This window comes from Hemicordylus capensis, chromosome 2 (assembly GCF_027244095.1).
Source record: "Hemicordylus capensis ecotype Gifberg chromosome 2, rHemCap1.1.pri, whole genome shotgun sequence".
Classification (NCBI taxonomy): Eukaryota; Metazoa; Chordata; class Lepidosauria; order Squamata; family Cordylidae; genus Hemicordylus; species Hemicordylus capensis.
In genome coordinates this window covers 11,487,367-11,508,922 of record NC_069658.1, presented here as the reverse complement: position 1 = coordinate 11,508,922, position 21,556 = coordinate 11,487,367, and the positions used below count along the sequence as shown (strand labels likewise).

General features: G+C 47.1%; 1 protein-coding gene across 2 annotated transcripts in view; it reads left to right on the top strand.

Annotated features, from left to right (window-relative positions):
* EPG5 (ectopic P-granules 5 autophagy tethering factor) overlaps positions 1–21,556 on the top strand; it is an 87,597-nt gene that overhangs the window by 4,919 nt on the left and 61,122 nt on the right. For both annotated transcript variants that reach the window (XM_053297497.1, XM_053297496.1), the window contains exons 3-11: positions 166–409; positions 3,046–3,182; positions 8,935–9,042; positions 10,497–10,570; positions 12,104–12,212; positions 13,716–13,830; positions 14,315–14,465; positions 19,406–19,561; positions 20,441–20,598. In XM_053297497.1, coding sequence (XP_053153472.1) covers positions 166–409; positions 3,046–3,182; positions 8,935–9,042; positions 10,497–10,570; positions 12,104–12,212; positions 13,716–13,830; positions 14,315–14,465; positions 19,406–19,561; positions 20,441–20,598 — 1,252 coding nt within the window. The remainder of the gene's footprint in view (positions 1–165; positions 410–3,045; positions 3,183–8,934; positions 9,043–10,496; positions 10,571–12,103; positions 12,213–13,715; positions 13,831–14,314; positions 14,466–19,405; positions 19,562–20,440; positions 20,599–21,556) is intronic.

Sequence of the window (21,556 nt, the reverse complement as noted above, 5' to 3'; positions counted from 1 at the left end):
GGACTGGGCTGGGGGAAGGCAGGACCACACATGCCTGTATCGTCAGCTCTGTCTTGGGTTGCATGACAGCATCCATTCATTCACATTTCTGCATCAGAGTTAACATTTCCCTGAAATTGCTGACCCTTAGGCATCAAACCTGCAATGCTGTTGTCTCCCTTACAGGGTGTCTGTGCTGATCAGTGCAAAGTGACAGGCCACCATCGCTACCAGACAGTCGAGGTGAACGAAGGTGCCTTGGGAGACCTGAAGAGGCACTTTGAGGCCAAAACGCGGCATATCCATCAGCTGCTGGCCCTGCACTTGTACACCTCGGTGCTGTCCCGCCTGCAGGTGGAGTCTTACATCTATGGGCTGCTGACTGGCTCTTCCTTGCTGAAGTCGGTGGGCATCCAGCAGCAAGAGCCAGGTGTGTGTCTGTGTCTGTGTGCCCCCAGAGGTGGGTTCTGCTGTTGCTGTTACGCTTCATGGTCAGAGTGCAGAATCCAGTCTTCTAAAAACAGCAAAACTCTCTACTATGGTAACACACTTTTTGCAGCCTGCATACATGGTGCAAATCAAGGATGTGGGTTTACATTGGCTTATTTTGTGTAATTAATTCTGCTTTTGTTAGTCAAGGGGAAGGAGCAAGGTATGCTTTTTATTTTATTGAATTCATTTGATTTCCATTGGTCCCCCCCACCCCTGTTCAACATCTTCAGATCCCATTCCAGTTCCCCCTCTGACTAAGATATGCAAGGGCTGGGGGCACATGAGTAGCAGGACCTTTTTGGTTGTGGTTCCAGAACTTTGGGATGCCTTTCCTAGAGAGGCCTGCTTGGCCTGTGGAGACTTTAAAAAGGTCTTCGGAGAGCCATTGACTAGTTCTGTTTTGCTTTTATGTTGCTTTGTATCTTCTGTCTGCTAGCCGCTTTGAGTTTCTTAAAAAGTGAAAACTAGCCCTAACCACATGAGCTTTCTCCCATGAGCACTTGCCAGAGGTCTAGAAATGTTGGCTGGCCTTGATAGCCTGCCAGAATGTGTCAGTGTCCCCTGCATTTGTGAACTGCCTAGAACCAGCTGGGTGAGGTGGTATAAAAATCAAATAAATGAATAAAATAGCAATTCCCAGATGTTGTTGACTACAACTCCCAGCATCCCCAGCTGCAGTGACCTTTGGCTGCCTATAATGAGAGTTGTCAACAGCTTCTTGGAATCTCTGTTGCAGGGAATGCTGCTTGCTACCAGACCTGGACTATGACAGAGAGTCAAGTAATCCCGCAGTGGGTGCAGAGGCAAGCCCTCACACTTGTGGGGAGAAGTGTGTTCTTTGTGTACTCTAAGCCTCTTCAATGGCTCACGAGATTGGGCAAGAGTAGAGCTTGGAGGATCTCCAGGGGTGAGGATTTCTTTCCCTTTGCAAAGGCTCAGAGAACAGCAAGAGATTTCAGTGCAGATCCCTCACCCTTGTCTAGGCTCAGAAGAAGGAAGCATCTTCTTGTAATGCAGGGATTCTCAAACGTGGGTCCCCAGATGTTGTTGGGCTTCAACTCCCATCATCTGCAGCCACAATGGGGGTGGTGGGAGTTGTAATCCAGCCACATCTGGGGTCCCAAATTTGAGAATCTCTGTCATAATAACTAACATTTATTGGACACCAGCAAGTCCACTGATGGGCTCCTGCCACTCACACTGGCTGTGTTTGCACAACCCTGACCACTGGAAACTGAGCTGAACAGTGCACCTCTCCCCCCACTCCCCGAGGCTTTGCAAAGCCCTGCCTGTTTGCGCCCAGGCCTGTATGGGCAGCCTTAAGAGCCAGAAGTTTGCTTTTGGAAAAAAGGGAAAGTGGAGGGTCTCAAGATGTGGAAATCTACACTCCTTTCCAAGTGCCACATTTGTGATTGTGCTTGAATCATGGAGAAAAACGTTGGGGAGGCTGAATTGACTTGTGCCAATTTAAGCCACAACATGCCTCCCTTTGCCTTATAAAATATTAGCCACAGAGGCCAGGCCCTCCCCAATACCTCCCCCTTGTAATTTTTGCACTGGCTTGTGCAGAATTAGAGAAATATGCATTGCGCTTCTTACTGGTCATTTCCTTGGGACGTTCCATGGCTTGGGTCCCCAGCTGCTCTTCGACTACAGCTCCCATCAATCCCAGCCACGATGGCCGAGGGATGATGATCAGAGCTGTCGTCCAACAACTTTGGGAGACCCAAGGCTGGGAACCCTGACCTATGGCATTCATGGCATCTGTTTCCTGGAAGACTGGCTGAAATTTAGGATTTTGCACATGACGGGCGGGCTTTAATGGGAGGTGTGAGCTGTTTGGAGGCCCTCCTCTGGGTGCCCCTGCCAAATGAGGTGAGGTGGGTGGCAACTAGGGAGAGGGCCTTTTTGGTGGTTGCACCCTGTTTATGAAATAGCCTTCCCAGTGAGGTTCATCTGGTTTCATCACTTTGTTCTTTTAGACATCAGGTAAGATCTTTTTGTTCACTCAGGCCTTTTAAATTTTAAATTTTGATCTGATTTTAACTGATTTCTTTTAAAAATGTTTTTAAAAATATTGTTTTGTCTTGTATTTTGTATCATCCCCCTTTTTGGGGGGAGGTCTGTTCTGGTTTAATGTACTGTGTTTTTTAATCTCGTGTCTTAATGTGTGTTGTGTGGGGTAAGTTGTAAACTGCCCAGAGAACAATTTGTTATGGGGCGACTAACAAATTAAGTTGATTATTTATTATTATTGCTTGCTGAAGTGGATTCCTGATCATTCCACATCCTGGTTCTTGTACACATTGTGATCAAGAAGCAGAGGACGGCCTCGCCACCTCCTCCTCTTGCTGCTTGTAATTAATCCCTTGTCAGGAAAAATAACCTCATTTTATCCTCACAACAAACCTCTGAGAGGTTAGGCTGAGAAAGGTGACTTGACAAAGGCCATCCCGTGAGTTTCATGGCTGAGTAGAAATTTGATCCCAGCACAAGGTTCCTGGGTCCAAGCCTGGCCTCTCTGCTGTGCCACGCTGACTCTGAGTCTCGTCATTCTTTTTTCCGAATTCACAGCTCTTCAGCAGGTGGAGAACGTTTCCTCTGACCTGGGCCCTTTGAAGGAATGCATCAGTGTTCTCTTCAGCTTCACTCGCAGAGTCGTTGAAGATCCGCAGTTCCAAAGTGATGTGGTCTCGTGGCTCCGGAGGCTGGTGAGAAACTCATAGGATGGGGCTGTGGCCCATTGGTAGAACAACTGCTTTGCATGCAGAAGGTCCCATCTGGGAATCGCTGTTAGAGGGAACACTGCTCCCCTCCCTGTTCTCTGTTTCAGCAGAGATGCAATTGCTCTAAAGCGTTGGGGGTGGGGGCCAGGGGGAAGAGGAATGACAAGCTACTTCTAAGGGTCAGTCCAGGTCCTTGACCTGCAAAGTGGATTTTACCTGCTGATTCTGCATGATCTTGGCAGGCCCATGGGCATTGTATTGCAAGTCTCTGGGTGGTTTACAATACAATAAAAACAACAAATAAATTAAACCATTACAACAGTTTAAAATTTAAAACCAACATTAAAACTATTAAAAACCATCGAACTATTAAAACAGTATCTAATTAAAAGCCTGGGTGAACAAATGCATCTTGACCGCTTTTTAAAAAGTTGTAAGAGATGGGGAGGCTCTTATTTCAGCAGGGAGCACGTTCCAAAGCCTCAGGGCAGCAGTGCAGAAGGCCCATCCCCAAGTAGCCACCAGACGAGCTGGTGGCAAGTGCAGGTGAACCTGTCCTGATGATCTCAGTGGGCGGTGTGGTTCACAGCGAAGAGACTCTTAGACAGGTCATAGGCAGGCTCTTAGAGCACGGACCTGGCTGAGGGTTGGACTAGGAGGCAGCTTCCATTTCCTCCCTGGACAACGTGCTTCTGCTTCTGCAGCAGGAGCCATGTCTTTCTGATTGTGGCTCTACATTTAATATTAAATGGAACATCATTACTTTCTGCATGTCACTTAATAGCATCCTTCGCAGAGCCGGTTAAGCCCAGGGATTCCCAACACTGGGTCCCCAGATGTGGTTGGACTACAGCTCCCATCATCCTTTGGCCATTGTGGCTGGGGACTCAAGGTTGGGAACCCCTGGATTAAACATCATGTGAAGGCAACCCTAAGCAGATTCTCATCTATATTAGAACTCCTGCTGTAGTGCACATGGATGGTAGAGAAGTGCACGAACTGTGGTTTGAACTGCGATTTGAGCAATTTTAGGGAAATGGGACTGGGAACTTTAAGACTAAGGAGGGCAGGTCCCTACCAGCTCTCTGCTGCCCCATGCAGCTTCCTGCTGGGGCAGCATGCATCCCAATAACCTGGGGTGCCAGCATGCACATGGCGCCTGTGCAGCAGGAAGCTGCATGGGGTGGTGGAGAGCTGGTCAGGACCTGCTCTCCTTGGTCTTAAAGTTCCCGGTCCCATTTCCCTAAAATTGCTCTAATCGCAGTTCGAACCACAGTTCATGCACATCCATAATAGATGGGAGAACTTCTGATTAGCATGGCGGTATCCAGGGCTGGATTTAGGCACAAGCTAAGTAGGTTACAGCTCAGGGCCTCACATTATGAGGGGCCTCTGAATAATTATAATACTAATAATAATAATAAATAAACCCCCACTGAGGCACTACCTTGGCGTGGTTGTGGGGCTTGTGTGCTCTGAGGAAGGTGAGAGCTATGCCAGAGGTCCAACCATACTGGACAGGTCTCACCAGAGGAGCCAGACAAAGAGTGTCTCTCCCATCAACAATATGGTGAGACGTAACTTTAATAAATCTATACCGGATCGGTCGTCGCCCGGGTCAACAAGGACCGTGCCAGGTGCTGTTGTCCCTGGACATCTGGTGGCAAGTGGGCAACAGGACTCAGGATCTTCAGTTGAGCAACCAGGGCTGAAGACAGCAAAGTTACTGGAAGAAACGTCGCTTAACCGAAAAAAATATACAAAAAATGCCAACAAGGAAATAATGATCTGCTATTACAAGTCTAGTCCAACTAGAAGAGGTTATTTAAAAAGAATGTACCAAATTTGGAAAGAGAAGCATCCAGATATAGAAATCACAGAACAAAGGCTAGCAGACCAGAGAAGATTCATAATAAGAAATAAAGTATTCACAGGAGTTGAGCTGGAAGAACTGCAAAGAGCAACAAAGGCTCAAGATATGGAAGAAGAATTACCACCAACAGAAGCAGTTGCTCAGGCGCAGGTGGAGGAGGTGTTGGAAATAGAGGATACCACTGTTGCTGAACTGTTTCAAAATCAAAACCAGGCAACCTCCCCTTTGCCTTCACCTCAAAAACCCAAATGCCGTTTAACAGAAAAGCAACAAGAACCAAAGCAAAAAATAACGGAGCACATGAACCAAACAACCACCAGGGTTTGACTTCCAGCTCTAAAAACAGTTGCCAAAAACAGTTGCTCAGGTATTAAAAGACGTAAACGCTGCACTTGCAGAAATAACAACCAATAATTTGCAAGAAACAAACCAACTAATGTACAGTGCAGCAACAATAACAACACAAGAGCTCGGATATAAGATCAGTGGACCTGTAAAAAAAGAAAGTAGTACATCACCCAAATGGAAGATTAGATTAGAAAATAAAATCTCCAGGCTTAGATCAGATGCTAGTAAATTGAAAGATATGAAAGACAAAAAGCTGAAGAATGGAAACACCAAACATTATCTGATCCAAAAATACCACCTAGATTCAAGGAAAATTAGAGAAGTCCTGGAAATAATAAAGCAGCAAATAACAGCAGTGTCAAAGAAGATTAGCAGATATGAAGCCAGAACTACACAACACAGGCAGAATCTCCAATTCCAGTTGAATCAGAGACGTTTCTACCATAGAAGGAGAAACTGCGAGAAACCTAGAAACACCAAATAAAGAAGAAACAGTGCAATTCTGGGGGAAATTATGGGACAATCCAATAGATTATAATAAAAAAGCAGGCTGGATGAAAGAGGTCAAAAAATGTAACCAACAAATTCAAGATTAATAATAACACCAGAATTAATAAGTGAAAGAGCAAAGAAAATTAAAAATTGGACTGCTCCAGGCGACGATGAACTGCATGGCTTTTGGCTTAAACACCTAACAAGCCTTCATAAACAACTATCAAAACAGTTCAATCACATTTTGCAAGGAGGTGATATTGAACAATGGCTAACAACTGGGAAAACTCATCTCATCATGAAAGACCCAGCAAAAGGTGCAGTTCCAAGTAATTATAGACCGATAACCTGCCTGCCAACCATGTTCAAATTATTAACTGGAATAATAGCAGATGAAGAGAGGCAACACTTATTAACTAACAAACAGCTTCCAGTTGAACAGAAAGGAAATTGCCCAAACACCAGAGGCACAAAAGACCAGCTGCTGATTGACAAAATGATTTTAGAAAATTGCAAGAGAAGGAAAACCAATCTAAGTGTTGCATGGATTGACTACAAGAAAGCCTTCGATTAATTGCCTCACACATGGATACTAAAATGTTTAGAAACAATTGGTGTCAGGAAAAACATTCAAATATTTATTAAGAAAGCAATGTGGAATACACAGTTAACAATCAATGACGAGACACTTGGACAGGTTAGCATTAGAAGAGGCATTTTCCAAGGGGACTCACTATCCCCTCTGTTTGTAATCGCCATGACCCCACTTTCACAAATACTAAACAAAACAGGCCTCGGATACCAAACATCTAAAACATCAAGTCAAATCAACCATCTGCTGTACAAGGACGATCTGAAGTTGTATGGAAAGTCCCAGTCAGAAATCGAATCACTGCTAAACACTGTCCGTATATTCAGTAGCGATATAGCAATGGAGTTTGGGCTAGACAAGTGTGCTGCATTAATAATGAACAGAGGGAAAATAAGAAAAACAGAAGGAATAGAACTGCCCAATGGAAGCAAGATCAAGAACCTGGAAGAGAAAGAACGTTACAAATACTTGGGCATTCTCCAGGCTGATAACATCACACACACTGAAGTTAAAAGAAAAATTGGAAGTGAATACATCAGGAGAGTTAGAAAAATCCTCAAGTCCAAACTCAATGGCGGGAACACCATACAAGCCATAAACACCTGGGCTATACCTGTTATCAGATACACTGCAGGAATAATAGACTGGACCCAGGCAGAGCTAGAGACGCTGGATCGTAAGACCAGGAAAATCATGACGATCAATCATGCTCTTCACCCCCGCAGTGATGTCGATAGGCTATACCTCCCTCGCAGCTCAGGTGGAAGAGGAATGCTGCAAGTCCATCAAACAGGAGAGGAGGAGAAAAGAGGCCTTGAAGAATATATCAAGGACAGTGAAGAAGATGCACTTCAAATGGTCAATAACAAGAAACTATTCAACACCAATGAAACAAAGCAGGCCTACAAGAAAGAACAAGTCAAGAACCAAGCAGAAAAATGGAAAAATAAGCCCCTGCATGGTCAATATTTGCACAATATAAGTGGAAAATCAGACATCACCAAGACCTGGCAATGGCTTAAGAATGGCAACTTGAAGAGAGAAACAGAGGGTTTAATACTGGCTGCACAAGAACAGGCACTAAGAACAAATGCATTAAGAGCCAAAGTCGAAAAGTCAACCACAAAGAGCAGGTGCCGCCTTTGTAAAGAAGCAGATGAAACCGTGGACCACCTAATCAGCTGTTGTAAAAAGATTGCACAGACTGACTACAAACAAAGGCATGACAAGGTAGCAGGGATGATACACTGGAACACCTGCAAAAAATACAAGCTACCTGTAGCCAAGAATTGGTGGGACCATCAAATTGAAAAAGTTGAAGAAAATGAAGATGTAAAAATATTATGGGACTTCCGACTACAAACAGACAAACATCTGCCACACAATACACCAGATATCACTGTAGTTGAGAAGAAAGAAAAACAAGTGAAAATAATCAATGTAGCAATACCAGGGGATAGCAGAATAGAAGAAAAAGAAATAGAAAAAAATCACAAAATACAAAGATCTACAAATTGAAATTGAAAGGCTGTGGCAGAAAAAGACCAAAATAATCCCAGTGGTCATTGGCGCCCTGGGTGCAGTTCCAAAAGACCTTGAAGAGCACCTCAACATCATAGGGGCCACAGAAATCACCATCAGCCAGTTACAAAAAGCAACTTTACTGGGAACAGCCTATATTCTGCGACGATATCTATAACAATTGACAATAAAATTCTGGCATCCCAGGTCCTTGGGAAGGACTCGATGTCTGGATAAAACAAACCAGTCAATAACACCTGTCTGACTGTGTAAACAAGAAATAATAATAAAAAATTAAATTTCCAGTTTTACATCATGTACCTTATTTTAAAGGTATTCCTAATGCAAACAGGCTTATTTCAAGATAACTGTTTTGTTAGCTTATTAGTTTTTCACTGCATCTTTGGCAAGTAAAAATAAAGCCTTCTTTCTATTCTCCTTGTCCTTTTTGTTAGGATTTTTTTGTTGTTGTTAATGCTGTGAGGCCTTTTAAGCTTAGCATAGCTCAACATGTTGTAATCTAGCCCTGACCACAGCCATGGATGCTCCTTTCCACTTCACCCCAAGATAACTCTGCTCGAGATTTAAATGCTGTAGCAGTCTCACCAGTTTGTTTTGCTATTCTGAAACTGAGTGGATTCCTCCACCATGTGTAGCTGGTCTCTTAGATTGTAAATCTGCAAGTTGGGCCTGTGTCTTCCTTTAGTTTCACATCCAGCAGCTAGTTGCTCTAGAAATTCTAATAAGCAATCATACAAGGCAACAGGGAATCGGTGGTGAGGAGCTTTAAAGCACGTAGCTCCTCTGGAAAGCGTAATACCCATATATTCATTTCCTTATGCAGTCTTAGCTATGGTTTGGTAGCTCTCCCTATGTGAACTTATCTTTAGCATTGCTTTTCATTGCTCCAGGTCTCAGTCCTGCAGAGGGTTGGCTCTCCAGCGGACCATCTCTTCCTCTTGAACCACATCCTTCGGTGCCCAGCCGGTGTCCACAAATGGGCGGTTCCGTTCATCCAGGTGTGAATGTTTAATCTGCCTTTTTAGGCGACATTTCTGGGACCCAGGCACATGAGAAAGTGCCTGTGTATAGCAGGTGATAGAGAAATTGAATGAATGAATGATGAATGAATGAGGCCCAAGGTATTGAGTCAGCCTTGTGATGAGTCAGGTCACCAGTACGAAAGAAACTGTGTTTATTTCAACTTATTTCTGTTTAAATAGATACATTTGTCAGCAGTGGTGCCACCATTGAAAAGCCCCTGTCCCTGCTACCATCTGAAACTGATCTTAGAGTGGGACAGATTAAGGGCAAAGTGGGTGCTGTGAGGGTGGTATGTGGGTGCTGATCAAAGAGGTGGTGGGGATGGATGGATTCATAATGTGGCATTGTGTGTGCCCTATGTTGACCCCTTTCTGCATCCCTTTGTCCTAGAGCAGTACTTGTGGTGCATTCCTTCTCTGCAGGAAGGATTTTTGAAGAATGTATTTGGTCGGTTTGTGCTAAATAATGTCATACTTCCAAATGACCTACAGATAACAAATTCTGTATATACAACCCTGCTACTGAAATTAGCTATTTACAACAGAATATGCTCAGTGAAAATTTATGAAGCTGTGTTTTCAGAATTTGTCTAAACAATCAGGGTTCAGGAGTTGTGCTCTCAGTGTTCTGCTGAAATGAGTGGTCCAGGGTGGCCTGCCTGAAGCAGTTTCTTATTCCCAAGTTATCATACTGCAGATTAATAAGAGACTTCTGATCCCTGTAAACTCAAGCCTTACAAAAGATTCAAACGTTTGGAGTTGGGGTGGTGGGAAACAAAACAGAGCCAGCGTGGTGTCCTGGTTAGAGTGTTGGACTAGACCGGAGAGACCCGAGTTCAAATCCCTGTTCAGCCATAAAACTCACTGGGTGACTCTGGGCCATTTGCTTCTCTCTCAACCTACCCTACCTTGCAGGGCTGTTGTGAGGATAAACATAACCATGTACACTGCTCTGAGCTCCTTGGAGGAAGAGGAAGATTTAAATGTATAAATAAATAATACAATAAAATATAAAATAAAATATAGTAATCCAAGGACCATACAGACTTGGGTGAGTGTGGGTAGAATAATTGAATGCTTCCCCATGTAGAAAATGGCTTGCAGTTCAGAAAGCTAGCATGTCAAGGAAAAGGAATTTACCTTAGCCTTATCGCTGACATGTTAGCTTTCCACATGCAAGAAGTTTAGACTGTACCATGTGATTTTTATTTTTTGCGCATTTAAATCTTATCTCAGGGCTCATTCTTGTTTGCTGGTCTTCAGCTCAGGTGTGGAGAAGTAATATTTCCGGTAGTCCCCTGCATCATGATAAATTACCCTTACCTCAAGTCTCTGGATCTGTGATTCACAGGACTGGATAATACCCCAGTGATTTTATCATTACAAGTGCCTGTTTTTGTACTGAATTTTTCATTCTGGTTTCTTTTCAGCTTCGAGTTCTGGGTAACCCATCTGGGGTCTTCCATTTTATGCAGTCCCTCGCTTTGCTTATGTCTCCTGCCAAGTAAGTACAAAGGAGAGGAATTGTTACTGTTGCTGCTTGGAGTATTCTGCTTAGCTGTATACTATAGAAGATGGGGAAAAAGCCATCCAGTTACTTTGAGCTACTTGTAAAATATGGAACTGAACACAGACAGAAAGGCCTTTCTTTCTAAGAATCTGTCTTAAGAACATCAGAACAGTCCTGCTGGATCAGGCCCAAGGCCAATCAAGTCCAGCTTCCTGTTTCACACTGTGGCTCACCAGATGCCTCTGGGAAGCCCACAGGCAAGAGGTGAGAGCATGCCCCCTCTTTTGCTGTTGCTCCTCTGCATCTGGTATTTAGTGGCATCTTGCCCCTCTGAGGCTGGAGGTGGCCTATAGCCACCAGACTAGTAGCCATTGATAGACCTGTCCTCCATGAATTGGTCTAAGCCCCCTTTGAAGCCATCTAAGTTAGTGGCCATCACCACATCCTGTGGCAGAGAATTCCATTGATTAAATTATACACTGTATGAAAAAGTACTTCGTTTTGTTAGTCCTAAATTTCCTGACCTCCAGTTTCATGGACTGACCCCTAGTTGTGAGATAGAGAGAAAAATTCTTTCTGTCCACTCTCTCTACTCTATGCATAATTTTATAGACCTTGATCATGTCTCAACTTAGTCGCCCTTTTTCAAAACTAAAGAGCGCCAGATGCTGTAGCTTTGCCTCATAGGGAATGTGCTCTGGGTCCCTGACCATCTTGGTTGCCCTCTTCTGCACTTTTTCCAGTTCTACAATATCCTTAAGATATGGTGACCAGTACTGTACGTAGTACTCCAGATGTGGCTGCGCCCTATATTTTTATAAGGGCATTATCATATTAGCATTTTTATTTTCATTCCCCTTCTTAATGATCCCTAGTGTGGAACTGGCCTTTTTCACAGCTGCCATGCACTGAGTAGACACTTTCAACGAGCTGTCCATCACAGGTACGACAAGCAGGAATAAGGTACAAGGAAGTACAGCGAGGAGGAACAGTAGGTGTTTTTTGTTTGTTTGTTTTGTTTTAAAGACAGGCGAAAGAGAATTAGAAGGTACAGAGTATAAAAGAATAGGATCTAGGACAGTTGTGCCCGAACCAATTTGGCACCTTCTTAGGGAAGTGCTGAACCGGCTCGGGTACACGCACCTGAACCGTTTTGGCAGGGTGGGGATAGGGTCCTTTAAAAATTAGGTGAGCAGGCTCTTACCTGCTCCTCCACAACCCACCGCTTTTCTGGGCCTGATTACCTCATTTTTAAAGGACCCAATCCCTGCCCACAGCTGCCTGAGCCAGTTTGGGCACATCCCTATAAGCAGTCTGCTTATGTTAAATAAGTAGTGCAAATTTTCCTCAGTGGAACATTTCTGACTTAGTCATCCTGTATTTTAGAACTGAGTAGGAGTGGGTTTTTGAGGTCCCTTCCTCCCTTCCTAAATCCATTTTAGCATATCCGTAACAATGAGTAGACCTTTTCCTTTCTTTCGGTGTTTTAGTCTGATTTTCATGGCATGTCACGTTTCCAATCTGCAGAAATCGAGCTGAGTTTATGTGCCATATGAAGCCAAGTGATCGGAAGACCTCCTCTTCATCTGAGATGGATTCTGGAAATTGGACTTTAGTAGATGAAGGAGGGGAAGAGGTATTTTAAAACATGGCTTTTGCATATTTCAAGTTAATACAGATCTTTCCCAAGGAAGCTGGGATTATCAAGCATGCCAAATGTGCTTTCCGGTTAGCCAAGCCCTGAATTTAATACACTTTCACTTCTGAAATATTTTGAAGACCAGTTGACCTCTGATATTCCATCCACAGATACATATCCATAATTAAAGTTCTGTCCTAGTCACTTTTATAGCTGTAGACTGGCCTGACTTCTGCTCCTCAGAAGCTGGTCCTCTCTGTCACATGGCTGCTTAAGAGAGAGGTGGTGTAGCATGGAAACTCAGAAGAGGATTGGAAGTGTGTCTGATGGTAGGTGAGAGACTCACAGCCTCTCTTGTGTCTGGATGTCCGGCAGCTGGAGGATTGAGCTACTGAACTAGGAAGACACAGGTGATGATTGAAGGCTTTTATGGCCAGCAGGGCCCTTTCCTGAATTCCTGGGATAGCCTTCCTCTCAAGGAGACACTCTGGCCCGTTCGTCGCCCTCCTCAGGAGACCCATTGAGAGGGAGACACTGAGCAGCCACGCGTGTGCTCCATCTTTGGAGCCAGAGCTTGGTCCTGGCCCTCTGTTGCCTCTGCTCCTGGGGATTTGGGGACAATGGAGGGGCCTTGAGGGAAGGGGCCAGGCCTCCACCAAGGGGTCCCAGGTCCCCAGAGCTCCAGAACTTCTCCAAAAGAGTAGTTGGCTATGGCTCTTGATGGGTCCGAGAGGCTGTTAGAGGTGGGAATCCAGGCTGGGGTGGCCTCCCCTTTGGACTCACTCTCTTCTGAGTTGGTGTCAGGGCAAACCCTGACGGAAAGAGAACTACAACCCAAGAATGGAACATTACAAAATAGAGGATTGAAGTGTTCTGCAACTATGAACACTTTTGTAGCTCTTTTCAACAAAGTTCTCAAAGTAGTTTACATAGAAATGTAAATAAGAAGGATGGTTCCCTGTTCCAAAGGGCTCACAATCAAAAAGGAAACATAAGGTAGGCACCAGGAACAGCCACTGGAAGGATGCTGTGCTGGGATTGGGTAGGGACAGACACACTTTAAAAGCTGCCTTTTTGAGGATACTGGGTGAATTAGGCTCTGCGTACAGCAGGGCCGTAACAAGGCTGGAGTGGGCCCAGAGACAAAATTTTAAAATGGGCCCCTCGCTGATACACACACACACTTCACAATATATAGTCATGTGACTTGCCTCATGTGACTTGCCTCTGGGGGGCCCCCAGGCAGCCACCTCCCCTTGCCTAATGGTAGAAATGGGGAAACCCTTGGCCTACAGGTTTCCAAACAAAATTGTTGGTGGGCTATAGTTCCGTGGCAGAACACCTGCTTGGCATGCAGAAGGCCCCAGGTTCAATGCCTGGCATTTCCAGGTGGGGCTGTGAAAGCCTCCCATTGAGAGGCTAATATCCCCTGCCTTACCCTTTCTTTAAAAAGAAAAGAAAAGAAAATGTGGCCTCCTGATGTGGCTTCTTTCCTTCTAGGACGAAGATCCTGATACCAGCTGGGTCCTGCTTCTTGAGGATGACTTGATTGCACTTTTGTCACAGTTCCCGTTTCATGAACTCTTCCAGCAAATGCTTGGATTTGATTCTACAGGTGAGCGGACCTCCAAAGGAATAAGTTCCTTGTAATATGGAAGCGACGCGGAATGTCAACAGAAGTAGTTGGTATATGCATAAAACAATAATCATGGTTTACAAGGGTTTTTGAGGCCGTTTGAGTAGGCACAACAGCCAGTCAGATATCCAGGGAATATATCTTGTGTATAAAGGGTGATGAAGACCTGTATCAAAATAGTTTTAGATGGGTGCCGGGGGGAAATCACGTGTGTCCATGCAAGACCCACGTTGCCTCATGCTGCTGGTGTTCATGAAGGAAGCAAGGCTACACGGGACCACATTCTAGCCCAGGTCACTGGCACCAGTGACAAGGGACAGTGGTTGAGGCTGAGAGTTACTGTTGGCACCATTCCACCTTTATTTTTAACGGCTTCAGATATGCCCAGTGAACTTGAGAAGAACATGCTGGTTGGCCTTTGCCATTCTGAAACGTGTCTTCCTGGCTGTTTTCTCTTGCACAGGTGTTTATGCTCTGGAGAAAACCACACCCCAAGAGATGATGAAGATCTTTGCATTTGCTAGTTCCTTAGTGGAGCTCTTAGCTGTGGGGCTGGAAACCTTTAACCGGGCCCGTTACAGGCAGTTTGTGAAGCGGATAGGCCGCCTCATCAGGTCAGGAGAGTAGCTCGATTTATTTATTTTTATTTATTTATTTTATTTTTATTTATTTTTGCATTTATATACCGCCTTTCGTTAAAAAGACAACCCCAAGGCGGTTTACAAAAGTTAAAAACATACAATAAAAAGACAATAAAAACATCATGTTAAAAATATAAAAACAGACATAAATACAACAAATAAAAACACAGAGAGGCTGCAGTAGAAAACGATCATGTAAAAGCCTGGGTAAAAAGCCAAGTCTTTAAAAGCTTTCTAAAAGCCGTGATGGAGTCCGAGGAACGAATGGCCACTGGGAGAGCATTCCAGAGTCTGGGGGCAGCAACAGAGAAGGCCCTGTCCCGAGTGCACGACAGCCGGGCCTCCCTCATTGTCGGCACCCGGAGCAGGGCCCCCTCAGATGTCCTTGTCAAGCGGGCAGCAACCCTTGGGAGCAGGCGGTCCCTCAAATACCCCGGGCCCAAACCGTTTAGGGCTTTAAAGGTCAAAACCAGCACCTTGAATTGGACCCGGAAACGAACCGGCAGCCAGTGCAGCTCTTTCAAAATGGGGGTGATATGTTCCCAACGGGCAGCTCCGGATAAAACCCTCACTGCCGCGTTTTGCACTAGCTGCAGTTTCCGGATATTCTTCAAGGGCAGCCCCACGTAGAGCGCGTTACAGTAATCCAGCCATGACGTGACTGAGGCATGGGTAACCGTGGCCAGATCTGCCTTCTCGAGAAAGGGACGCAGCTGGCGCACTAGCCGAAGCTGTGCAAAGGCACCCCTGGCCACCGCCTCCACCTGAGCTTCCAAAAGCAGAGCCGGGTCCAATAGTACCCCCAAGCTGCGTACTTGCTCCTTCAAGGGGAGTGCAACCCCATCCAGAACCGGTAAAATCTCCTCATCCCGATTGGCTCTCCTACTGACCAACAGTACCTCCGTCTTATCCGGATTCAATTTCAGTTTGTTAGCTCACATCCAACCCATCACGGCCTCCAGCCCCCGATTCAGGACATCCACTGCCTCCCTAGGATAAGATGACAAGGAGAGATAGAGCTGAGTGTCATCTGCATATTGCTGACAACTCAGTCCAAATCTCCGGATGACCTCTCCCAGCGGCTTCATGTAGATGTTAAACAGCATGGGGGACAAGACCGATCCCTGCGGGACCCCACAGGCCAACGGCCACGGGGCTGAGCAGTAGTCCCCCAGCACCACCTTCTGAACCCTCCCCTCAAGAAAGGACCGAAACCACTGCAACGCAGTGCCTCCGATTCCCATACTCGAGAGGCGGCCCAGAAGGATACCATGGTCGATGGTATCGAACGCCGCCGAGAGGTCCAGCAGAACCAACAGGGACGCACTCCCCCTGTCTAGTTCCCGGCGTAGGTCATCCACTAGGGCGACCAAGGCAGTCTCAGTCCCATACCCGGGGCGGAAGCCAGATTGAAAAGGGTCCAGATAATCCGTATCATCCAAAACCCTCTGCAGCTGGGACGCCGCCACACGCTCTATCACCTTGCCCAAAAAGGGGAGGTTAGACACAGGTCTATAGTTGTCCAGGTTGGAGGGATCAAGGGAGGGCTTTTTTAATAGAGGTCTTACCACCGCCTCCTTAAGGCACGATGGCATCCTGCCCTCCCTTAATGAAGCATTAACGATCACCTCCAACCATCTACCTGTCCCCTCCCTGGCAGCTTTTATTAGCCATGAAGGGCAAGGGTCAAGAGCGCACGAAGTCGCCCGCACACTGCCCAGGATCTTGTCCACATCCTCAGGCCGCACCAACCGAAAAGAATCCAACACAACGGGACCAGATGGTACCAAAGGCACGTCTGCCGGAACTGCCAAAACTCTGGAGTCCAGGTCAGCACGGATGCAAGCGACTTTATCTGCAAAGCGACAGGCAAACCGATCACAAAGAGCTGTAGATGGCTCCTCCCCCATTGTCTGGGGGGATGTGTGGAGCAAGGTTTTCACCACACGAAACAGCTCTGTTTGCCTGCACTGAGCAGACGCAATGGAGGCGGAGAAAAAACATTTCTTCGCCGCCCCCACCGCCACGGCGTAGTCCCTAAAATGGGCTCTAGCCCGTGTTCGGTCGGATTCGTGACGACTCTTCCTCCAGCGTCGCTCCAGCCGTCGCCCGAGTTGCTTCATCGCCCTAAGCTCCGAGGAAAACCAAGGAGCAGAACGGGCTCCACCAAGCCGGAGAGGGCGCTTGGGGGCAACCGTGTCAACAGCCCGGGCCATCTCTCCATTCCAGAGATCAACCAAGGCCTCGACAGGGTCACCAGCTCTGGACACTGGAAACTCCCCGAGGGCCGTCTGAAATCCAAGCGGATCCATAAGCCTCCGGGGGCGGACCATCTTAATCGGCCCACCACCCCTGCAGAGGGCAGACGGAGCAGTCAAACTAAACCCCACCAGGTGATGATCTGTCCATGACAAGGGAGTGGTCTCAAATTCCCCCACCTCCAGATCATTTATTTCCCGGTCGGCAAAAACCACATCCAGAGTGTGTCCCGCCACGTGGGTAGGGCCCGATACCAGTTGAGACAGGCCCATGGTTGCCATGGAGGCCATGAAATCCTGAGCCGCACCCACTATTGGGGCCTCGGCGTGGACATTGAAATCCCCCAAAACAATAAGCCTGGGGGAACCCAAGGCCACCTCCGAGACCACCCCCGCCAGCTCAGGTAGGGAGACTGAAGTGCAGCGGGGTGGTCGGTACACCAACAGAATCCGCAGCCTATCTCGGAGGCCCACCCTCAAGGACAAACACTCGAAATTCTGAGATGGCCTGACCGGGCACCTGGAAACGGGGAGGGTCTCTCGAAAGATGACCGCAACGCCTCCTCCCCGACCCTCGAGGCGGGGCTGCTGCACGATCTGGAAACCTGGAGGACAAAGCTGAGAGAGACCAACCCCGCCCAGCGGATCCAACCAGGTCTCCGTCACGCATACCAGGTCAGCACGCTCATCCACAATCAGATCGTGGATGAGAGATGTTTTTGTGTTAACTGACCTGGCATTCAGCAGCAGCACCCTAATCCTCGAAGGAGTGTTCCCAGAGCTCCCTAGGGTCAGAGGGTTGGGAGAAGGGCCGGAAAAAGGAACAGGCCTCAATTGCCTGGACAGTTTTCCCCTGTAACGGCCTGCCGAACTCCCACCGCCATACCTCCCTCTGCCCGCTACCCGTGATATTGCCGCCCCCACTCCAGACCCACTTTTTCGCTCTCCCAGGCACATCTCCCCAGAATAAACCACCACGGCTGCTTGGCTTAATAAAAAACCAAGACCAGACTTGCGTGATCTCCTGCTAGCTTCTTGATTGTGGGAAGACAGATCTTCAGGGCAGAAGGAAAGGATCTTCAGGGCCCCAGGCAGCTCACCCCACGGCTGAGAGCCACAAGGACGAGAGCCCTTGTGCTCTCGCCCTTCGGCTCACGCCAAGAGGCTCACGCCCCTGGCCCAGCCTGAGCTTGAAAGCAGCAGAGTCAGCCCCATAGATGGAACACACCTGAAGAAAGGTAGGGCAGAAGCAGAAACACAGTCACTGCCAGCCCAAGATCTTCCCTCTTCCCTTCTTCAGGCCCTGGCCCAGCCTGAGCTTTAAAGCAGCAGAGTCAGCCCCATAGATGGAACACACCTGAAGAAAGGTAGGGCAGAAGCAGAAACACAGTCACTGCCAGCCCAAGATCTTCCCTCTTCCCTTCTTCAGGCCCTGGCCCAGCCTGAGCTTGAAAGCAGCAGAGTCAGCCCCATAGATGGAACACACCTGAAGAAAGGTAGGGCAGAAGCAGAAACACAGTCACTGCCAGCCCAAGATCTTCCCTCTTCCCTTCTTCAGGCCCTGGCCCAGCCTGAGCTTTAAAGCCGCAGAGTCAGCCCCATAGATGGAACACACCTGAAGAAAGGTAGGGCAGAAGCAGAAACACAGTCACTGCCAGCCCAAGATCTTCCCTCTTCCCTTCTTCAGGCCCTGGCCCAGCCTGAGCTTTAAAGCCGCAGAGTCAGCCCCATAGATGGAACACACCTGAAGAAAGGTAGGGCAGAAGCAGAAACACAGTCACTGCCAGCCCAAGATCTTCCCTCTTCCCTTCTTCAGGCCCTGGCCCAGCCTGAGCTTTATTTATCTATGTACGGTACATTTGCCTTGTGAACAGAAACCAGGCAGCCAGACTGACTTCTTGACGCCTTTCCCGGCTTCCCCTGCTCCTGCATTTGCTGCCTCCTGACTTGGAATCAACAAATGGAGATAACCCGGAAAGAATTAGGAATAAAGGGACATCTCACTCTGGGTTCCTAAAAAAAAAACACAACCCCAAACCCAGCTGGTTTTTTGTTTTTGCAAAATAAAAATAATAATTACATAAGCTCCTAAGAAGAGCCTTGCTGGATCAGGCCCAAGGCCTATCTAGTCCCTGGCATCCTGTTTCTCACAGTGGCCCACCGGTTGCCTCTGGGAAGCCCACAAGCAGGAGATGACGTCAGTAGTCCTCCCCTGCTGTTCAGAAGTCTCTGAGCCTGGAGGCAGCCTTCAAGACTAGGAGCCATTGATAGGCCTGTCCTCCATGAATTTGTCTAAGCCCCTTTTAAAGCCATCCAAGCTGGTGGCCATCGCCACATCCTGTGGTAGAGAATTCCGTAGATTAATTATGCACTGTGTGAAAAAGTCCTTCCTTTTGTCAGTCCTAAATTTCCTGTCCATCACTTTATGGGATGACCCCCGATACTACTCTTGTGAGGGAGGTCTAGCGTTTCTCTCTCTCCTCTCTCTCCACACCATGCATAATTTTATAAACTTTTGTGTTCCGATGGTGAGGAACAGAGATTGACGATGAGACTGGGTTGGAGCACCTCCAATAAGATTTTGCAGAAGTTCCAGTCCTGACTCTCAGTGACGTTGTTCTGGCCTGTTCCCCTTTCTTACCCCTTGTCCTCTAGGATGACACTTTGCTACGTGAGTGACCACTGGGCCCAATATGTCAGCCGTGCCAAAGACTGTGGCTATGCAATGCACCCTTACTCTGTTGAGAAACTGCAGATGGAATTTGATGAGCTTTTTCTGAGGGCCGTCCTCCATGTACTGAAGGCAAAAAGGTAGGGAACGGGGGCCCAAGAAGATGGTGGGGCATTAATGGCCATTGGGGAAATCTTCATGGAATCAAGTAGATAATGAGGAGAGGGAAGGCTGTGAAGTCAGGTGGGGCCTGATGGAAACTTAGAGCAAATCCAAGAGGAAAGCAATAAATGCAGAGAGAGGCCACAATGTCCTGACATCAGAACCATCCAAGGCACTCAGCAGCAATTAAAACCAGTGATATGAGATGCTGAAAAGTCAGGCAAATTTTAAAAAGTCTCCACTGGAACTGGAGAGGCATCAAGGTTGGTGCCAAGTGGGGAGGGACTTTTTCCCGTACTTTGTTTTTCCATGGAAAATTCTCCATTTCTACTTAGCTACTTGAAAAAGTTTTGAGATACATTGACGGGAAACTAATATTGTGGAAAGCATTTTTCTAAACATATAAATAGGTCAGGCAACATGCCAACTCAGATAACAATCTATTTATGACATCAGGACAGTGTGGATAGTAATTTATTGGGGGGGGGGGAATAATGCAAATTTTGTGCAAATGAAGTGGAGATTTGCATGGGAAATTATTCTGTAAAAATTTCCAGTTCAAGATTTTCTGGAGAAAGATCTAGGCTTCTATGGGGAAGGCCGGTATGGAGCTTGTAAACATAGAGCACCATATCCAGAAGCATCCTCTCGCTCCTTAACCTTGGATGAAGGCTGGACTTGCAGGGAGGATCTCTACTGAGGTTCATAAGATTTTGGCAGATTCATGTGTGGGAGAGGAGTGTTGGACGACAGAAGCCTGGAAATAAATCACTTGCCTATCCTCTGTCTCTGCAACGGAGGGCCTGAGTAGTTGCCTGCTGGTTAGAAAGCATTTATTCTTGGTTCAAATCCAACAGGCTGGGGGTGTGGCTCTTCATGTCCGAGATGCCATATGGAACGCTCTCCAGCAAGATGCTTTGGAAGCTCTTCTCCATCATGCACTGTGCAGAAAGTGAGGATCTGGAGAAGCTGTGTGCCACCCTGGAGCTTGCAGACTGCCAGCGCAAACTCAAAGGTAGGGCCCCTCCATGCAGGCCTGGGATTTCAGCCAGTTAACCTTTGGATGTTCATCTGCTTTTCTGTACACGTGTCAAGGCTGGAGGCAAGGATGGGGTTTAGCATGGGATTGAGGACGGGCCATCCTAAGGTAGCTCAGTCTGTGCCTGAGCAACAGGTGACTTAAATTGAGGAGCTGAGCCCTACTGTCCACTTCCGTCACCTGGTTGCTGCTGAATTGGTAGCTGCAGTACTGCTCTTTGATCATCCGCAGTGGTGGCACTGCAGTGCAGGAAAGAAAAGGCAAACAGTGCCCTCCTCTGACAGAACAGAGTACAGCATCTGATTCCCACTGCTAAAATTCCTGGTTTGACACCCTAGTTCCTTACAGAAAGGTCTGAATTGTAGGTGGATGTTTTACAGGGCACTTACCCGGCTGGTGTTGTACTGTGGTCTAAGACCAGGGTTTCTTAACCTTGGGCCCCCAGATGTTGGACTACAACTCCCAGAATCCCCAGACATGGCCTTTGTCGCTGGGGACTCTGGGAGTTGTAGTCCCCCTTGGTCTTTCGGACCAAGGTTAAGAAACCCCTGGTCTAAAGATTACTTAGAATGATTTGTGTGATGCTAGTTGGTGGATGGACCTGGTTGAAATGGATGGTGGGTTGAGCAAGAGGCTGGGTGTAGAGAGCTGTTGGTCCCAGCTCTGTGATGCTGTGAAAACTGAAGGCAAAGCTAGTTGCAGGGCCCCACCCATAATTCTGTGTAGTTAGGAAGGCTTTTTTCTTTCCAACTCTGACTGATGCCAGGTGTTCTACAGGCTTGTTCAGGCCTGCTAGTTATAAGTGACCCATGCGGGGTGGTTTGGCATTCAGATTTCCCTGTCTTGCCTTCTGCTGGTCAGAATACAGGGAAACGGTATCCGCGGGGGTTTCATTCTCAGCTACCGAAACAGTGAATGCCGAGGTTATTGGGGC